At 51.1% G+C, this 6,670-nt stretch overlaps 1 protein-coding gene across 1 annotated transcript; it reads right to left on the minus strand.

Moving 5' to 3' along the window:
• Nucleotides 1-519: 519 nt before the first annotated feature.
• CHCHD2 (coiled-coil-helix-coiled-coil-helix domain containing 2) lies at nucleotides 520-3,132 on the minus strand. The gene is made up of 4 exons (XM_074595836.1): nucleotides 2,893-3,132; nucleotides 2,125-2,371; nucleotides 1,368-1,530; nucleotides 520-842 (listed from the first exon to the last, which is right to left on the minus strand). Exons 1-4 carry the CDS (start codon nucleotides 2,940-2,942, stop codon nucleotides 832-834), a joined length of 471 nt encoding a protein of 156 aa, XP_074451937.1. The 5' UTR covers nucleotides 2,943-3,132; the 3' UTR covers nucleotides 520-831.
• Between the last annotated feature and the right edge of the window lie 3,538 nt (nucleotides 3,133-6,670).

The raw sequence follows: 6,670 nt of genomic DNA on the forward strand, positions 1-6,670 counted from the left end.
TTTATTTTTTTTACTTCGTGTGGCAGCAGTTGCTTTGTCACTAAGCCGAGTGCGAGGAGGAAAAAGTCATAGCACCCGCAGTCGGCTAGACCTTCTCATTTCAGTCCACAACTCCCATTACGAGCTGGAGGAAGAAAAAACCCACAGCCTCAGCTCGCGTCATTGGGAACTGCGAGTCCGATGTAAAACGGTGCTATCTTAGAAGTGCAGAGCTGCTCGATATCGCACAGGCTCGCACAGGTAACGGCCTACCACCGAGACTCCCTCTGAGCAGAGGGAAGGTATTTCTCAGAATCTCTTGAATCTGAATATAGAGCTTGTTTCTAAAAGTTTTTAATCAGAAGTCGCCTGGGGGGTTCAAATGCTCAAGCAGGAGATGTCTGGCAACTGCTGAGCTACTGTTCCTGAACTCCTGCAGCTCCGGCCCCTCAGGCACCGCTGCTGGCACACGGACGCCTGCCAAAATCAGTCCTGACCTGCTCGCCCTCGAGACTCAACTCCAAAGTCCACTAAAGCACAGTACTTCTAAAGAGAGAAGTTTATTTATACACGTACCACTTACATTCAACACAACAATCAGCAAACCGGTTAACCCAAATTAGTTCATTCTGCTTTATTGCTCATTCTTCCATTTTGTGCTAAGTTAATTTGCGGCTGTAAATTGTATCACATCTGTAGCGGCTACAGCAGGAATCAAGCCATGAGGAGGACCATAGTGTGAATACATGGACTAACAAGGTATCAGACAGCTTTAGACTTTATTACTGAAGCTTTTTTCCATTCATAGGTCAGTTCCTGTAAGATGGTCTTCAGCAACCTTGTTCTGAAGGCTTAGGCTAAACCTGCAAGGCAAGATGTTATTACAGTTAATCAGAGTAAGTTTTGAGTCCCTGAACTGCAGGGGGTCTTTCCTGCTATAAAGCAGATTGTTAGGGTGTTCCCTCTCCCCTCATCTGTTTGCTGGGAGGTGTTGAGCTGCAGGCTTCAGCCATGCACCCCGATACCCGCATTGAGCAGTCTCTTTTCTCCCAGCTCAGGACTGTTTGTCTGTTGTGCCAAACAGGCGCTTGTACAGGCCAGCAATGCTACACTGATTCTCCAAGCACACTGCCACCGCCCTCCTAAATAGTTAGCTTCAGCACAAAAGCTTCAGGAATTCATCCTCTCTCCACCCTAGCACCTCCAGCTACACATACAGGACCAAACCAGGAAGATAAAAAGAACAGCAACTTGCTTTAACTGACTTTAGCGTACGTGCTCTGTACCAACCCCTGTTCTTCACTGGATGGATTGAAAAAAAAGACATTACCACAATAATTTCACCGATTACCTCATTTAATAGCACTCTGGTAGCGCTGTCTACTTACCATTAGCAAACCTGCACTGCTTCAGTACTTCACTGAAGCCCTCGCACAGCTTGAGGTCAGTCTGGTTCTGCGCGCACTCCAGGAATTGTTTCATTTCATACTGGCAAGGAGCAAACTGCGACTGCTGCTGCTGCTGGTAGGCAGGCTGAGCTGCCTGGGGCTCCTGAAATGGCAGACGCCTCCGTAAGCACCTGTGTGACAGCTCCAGCCTACGAAGCCCCACCACCCCCATACTGCTTGCTGTGTATGCCTTCCCTGCGTTTTAGTCAAAATGTTGTGCTAGTGTTACTTTTTAAGTGGAAAACAAAGAATGGGCTGAAGTACAAAATAGCTTCCAGCAGTGGCGTGACACATTCTCAACAGTTTTGTAAGTTACAAACAGTTAGGTAACTCTGGATACCAGCTGGGCAAGGTAACAACACTATCTTAATGTCTGAGCAGCACAAAAAGGTCTTGCAAGAGATCTTACTGTCATCAGACCTGGAACATGAAGTCCTGTCTGAATCAGAGGGGCACTACAGCATAAAAGAACACTAATACCCTACCACAAGCACTCGTGCATCCCTTTGAACTACTTTTAGACACTCATGGTGATTGTGGTTGTTACAGTGGAGACTGAGTCACTGAAGTTACCTCAGCTTTCCCAGCCATGATTTGTGTGGTCTTTATGTCTATAGCAATCACATCAGCCCAAGTTACATGACACGCCACATTAACTGCGCCTCATTAGTTGGTGTCCAGTTGTATTTTCTCTTACCTGATAAGTAATATCAGGCCTTGCAGCTTCAGAGCTGCTTCCTCCACTAAATCCTCCTGTAAGCGCGTGACCTATGGTATGGCCTACAGCAGAGCCGACAGCAACTCCGGCAGCGGTTGTAGCCATCTGTGCCATCAGCCCAGGCTGCTTCGGTGCAGGAGCAGCCACAGCAGAAGGTGGTGCCGCTGCTGGGACAGGTGCCCGAGCAGCAGGCGCCGGTGATGCAGCTCTCATTGGTGGTGCCCGACTGCAAGGACATAAAAGAGAAACCTCACATCATCACTCCAAACTCAAACCAGGCAGAGGCCCCCGGTCGCCGGGCGCGTTTGCAATTCGTCCTTGTTACACCCTGCCCCTTGATGGCTGGAACTCAGTGTTCTAGTGAGTGATTTATGCACAACAGGGTCAGGCTAGCTGGCTTCTTTTTGGTTGCGTTTTAAAGGCTAACCGCACCCCCACACCCCAGAGGACCGCGCTGCTTTGCGGGAAATGAGATATAACCTGAAAGGGGCTGATGAAGTAGGGCCCCTGAAAAAGGGGCTGATGAAACAGGGCTCAGGCACCGAGCACTGAACAGATCCACTTCTATCCCCGCCAAGCGCCCTCCCCGCTCCGCTCACCGAGCTCAAAGCAGCCGGGCCACCCCTCACCATGTCCGTTACCCCCCACCCCGGTGCGTCACCCAGACCCGGAATGGCGGAAAGGCCTTTGCGGCCTACACAGGGGCGGGGAAGGAAAGGAGAAGGGAAGGGGCCCAGCAGCCCTCACCTGGCGGGGGGCGCCACGCGGGACGTGCGGCTCCGGCCACCCCTGGGCATGGCGGGGCTGAGGCGGGGTTCGCTGAGGAGAGACGAGGGTAGACGAAGGAGCACGGCCCGCCACCGACCGCCGCCGCTGAAGGTCACACGACACACGCCGCGCGTGCGCGCCTGCGTCACCGCGTAACGCCGCGCGGGGAGGGCGGGGCTCACGCCGGCCCCGCCCCTTCCACCGCCCTCTTGAGGGGACGCCCCGGAGCGGGAAAAGGCGAAGTGAGGGAGCGACCGCGGAGCGGGGGAGGGATGGCGGCGGGTCCCGCTGTGCGACGGTGGAGTGAGGGAGGGACGGCGGCGGGTCTGGGTGTACGGCGGTAGTGGGCGGGAGGGCGGCGGATCCTGCTGTACGATGGGGGAGCGAGCGAGGGAGGGACGGCGGCGGTGTGAGGGAAGGATGGCGGTGGGTCTGGGTGTACGACGGCAGTGGGTGGGTGGGTGGGAGGGGTGGCGGCAGGTCCCGCTGTGAAAATAAACAATTAAACTGCGTTTAAGCCTGTGCCTGCCCTGTGAGGATCACTCTCTGGAGAGTGGCAGCACGCAAGACGGTGAAGGCCTTCAGCCTCTCATGGAATTGCTAAGTTTTACCCAAAAGGTTGGGGTCCATGGTGATCCACCCCAAAAAAAGTGTGAGGGCACCTCCAGCCCCCCACTGCCCCATGCACAAGACACATCTGCACGGGCCAGCATATGCTCTTTGGGTTTGCGTTTTGAGACACTGTCCATAGTTTGAGGAATGTCTTTTATTAATTAAGTTGTTATTTTTATACACAGCAGCTCTAACATGGGATACATCACAAGAGTACCAGGGTCACTGGTTGCTCCAGCAAGCCTTGACCCCATCTCAGCTGTTTGGGGAGCTCTGCACACCTGGGTCAGGGTTTGGAAGGTGGCTGCTTTTTTGGTGGGGAAAAAAAAAAAAAAAAGGGAAGGAAAAAAGGCTGTGAAGTTAGGAGACAGATGGTGAAAGATGGCTTGAAAAGACTAGCGTTGTGTAGCCTAGGGAGGGGAAAGCAATAAAATGTAGTCATGATGCTAAATCCAAAGCTGTTATGATAAAGTGAACAGCACTGCACTTTGTTATTATGTTATGTCATATGGTATATACGTTATTATGTTACAGAGGGAGTGATTTAGACAAAACACAAATGATTACTGGAAGCTGGTGTGAGTTTATTAAGTTTAACCATACCAGACCTTTAGAGAAGAATGAATCATTTAATAAGGATAAGGAGAAAGACACAAGTTATATAACTTGGAATATAATTAAAACACAGCCCCTAGATTTTACTACGTAAGTCCAGATATACCAGAGGTAAAACTGTTCTGCTGGAATCTCATCCTTATTTACTCAGTTAACACAGCGCACAAGTTGTTTGGTTTTTTTTCTTGACCCATTGAAAATAATGAAAAGGGTCCAGATGAGTAACACACAGGATTAGACCTAATAAGTTAATAAACTCTCAAATTAGGCTCAACAGAAGGTGAAATTTCAAACTCTGTTTCTCGCTATAAGCAAGCACCTCACTTCTTATCCCTAGAGTTCATCCCCAAAATGTCATTGCTGCCCTGCAACATCACTTCATTATAAAGCCGTTTTCGTGACAAAAATTGCTTGTTCACAGTTTCTTCAGTTGTAAGGGAGGTAGCTGTGCAAGACCAGTCATTTCAACATCTTGTATATGAGGGGATGGAACTATTGTCTGATAAAGGAAGTGTGAATATTGTGAGTTTATTTAGCAGTGATAATCGAAAAGCGAAGCTTCGGTCAGAAAAGCGGTTGCTGTTAAATGTAAAAATTATTAGGAGATAAACATAAACTGTATATTCAGAACAGCGGCGTCTGTGTAAGTTCAGGCTGCTGGCGTTACTGCAGGAGCTCGCCTCCGCAGGTGTCTTCCCTCTGGTTCTCTTGCTCTTGGCCTCTCTCCATTTTGGCTGCCTCCCCAGCAGCTCTGGGTCTGGGGTTTTGTCGAACGCCTGTGGAGCATTATGGGTTTTGCACCGCAGACAGACGGTGAGGAATTCGCTCCAGATTTGGCACTCTTTCTCCTGCGGCTGGCCCGGGATGGCGGTGGGGAGCTCCCGGAGTACGGCCGGGCTCAGCCCCGTTCCTCCGGCTTCTGCTGCCAGCCTCAGCAATGCCTCCAGCGCCCCACGGCCCAGGGTGTCCATTTGGGTTAGAAAAAGGAAAAGCTTTGACTAGACCTTATCTTATTTAGGGGCTAACCTATAAATATGTGAGATAGATAGGGTGATTTATTTTCCTGCAGCTTCAGTACATCTGTTATTTTTTTGGTTGCCCCTTCAATCTTTGATCATCTCTGCTCCTTTCCCGTTGTCCCTTTCCCCTTCTTCCCGTTGACAGCAGAAGGCACAGCATAGACAGTGGGGGATTTTTAATTTAGTTTATATGCTAGCTAGAGTTCAAACAACTCATTTCTTAATTGATGGTTTTCTCAAGTCTTTTTAATTAATGGTTTTCAATTTCCCTTTTTTTTTTTTTTTGTTTGCTGACAGGATTCCTTCTTGTGTCTGAAGTCATTTTGCAACAGGTCTCTGTCTGAATTCCTTTTGTTTTGCAGCACAATGACGGCAGGGATGGCACGGCTGCGGCATGAATGCTGCCATTGTGTTTCGTCCTCCTGCCTTCTGTGGGAAAACTCGCAGAGCTTCGTTTTTGACTCGCTCTTCCGCCTGGTAATGCCCAGCCATAATGTGCCTGCAAGGAAACGGGGAAGGGAAGGAGAACAAGGAGCTGGTGGCCGTCCTCAAAATAAAGCAATAATAGTGATGGGTGCTTATAGTAAGCAAAGGTCGTTTGTTTTCAGCTTCTAGGTGACTTCTGTTGGTAGACCAGAGATATTTGCTGGTTCTTAAACTCCAGCCAGACCTGTAGTGATGCTACTTTTGATAGAAACCGGAGACATATGAGAGAAAGACGATCCAGCCACAGTTGCCTTTGGTCGTATCCATCTAGTTCCGAGTCGCGCTATCGACTCGCAGGTCTGCCGGCTATATTTAGGGGTGCGATACCAATGTCATCCTAGATCCGTGAAACAGATGATGCCATCCCATTTCTCAAGTGGGAAGCATGTTCTTCCAAAGATAAGCTGAGCGAGGCTTGGGGGAAATCCATCGGCAGCTGCTCCGGAGCCAGGCGGAGCCCCAGGCGATGGCGTGTGCAAGAAAAAACCAAACTTTGAATGCACTTTTTATATCGCATGTCCAAATTCCACCTCCCAGAAAGCCTCAGGGTAAACTTTGGTAATGTGGAGGGCCCTCAGCAAGGGTCCCGCTACACAGGAGGCACCAGCTATGCTGAGAATTGGGCTCATTCTCTGCAAAATCGTGATAAAAAGCGTGGAACGCCCACCAGAGCATCTGTCTGAGACCAGCCAAGGGGCCATATCCGCCCTGAGCGTCACGCCAGCCGTGCCCGGTGTCGCAGCACTCCCCGGAACAGCCCGGATCTGGGGAAAAAAAGGGGGAAAACTCATTTTCCTGCTGAAATCAGTGGGACGCGGGAGACGGAGCGCCCCGCAGTGCCGCCCCCCGGCCGCCAGGTGGCGCCGTAACACCCACGCCACGCCCTCCCCGCCCCGGCCTGACGTGACGTCGTCGCGGAGCGCCACGTCCGGCGCGGTTCGGAGTGGGCGGGGCGGGAGGGGCGCGCCCGCCCCGCCAGCCAATGGGATATGGGCGCGCGTGCGCGGCGGGCCGGCGCCGGGCGC

Source organism: Larus michahellis, chromosome 7 (genome assembly GCF_964199755.1).
Source record: "Larus michahellis chromosome 7, bLarMic1.1, whole genome shotgun sequence".
In the NCBI taxonomy this organism is placed as follows: Eukaryota; Metazoa; Chordata; class Aves; order Charadriiformes; family Laridae; genus Larus; species Larus michahellis.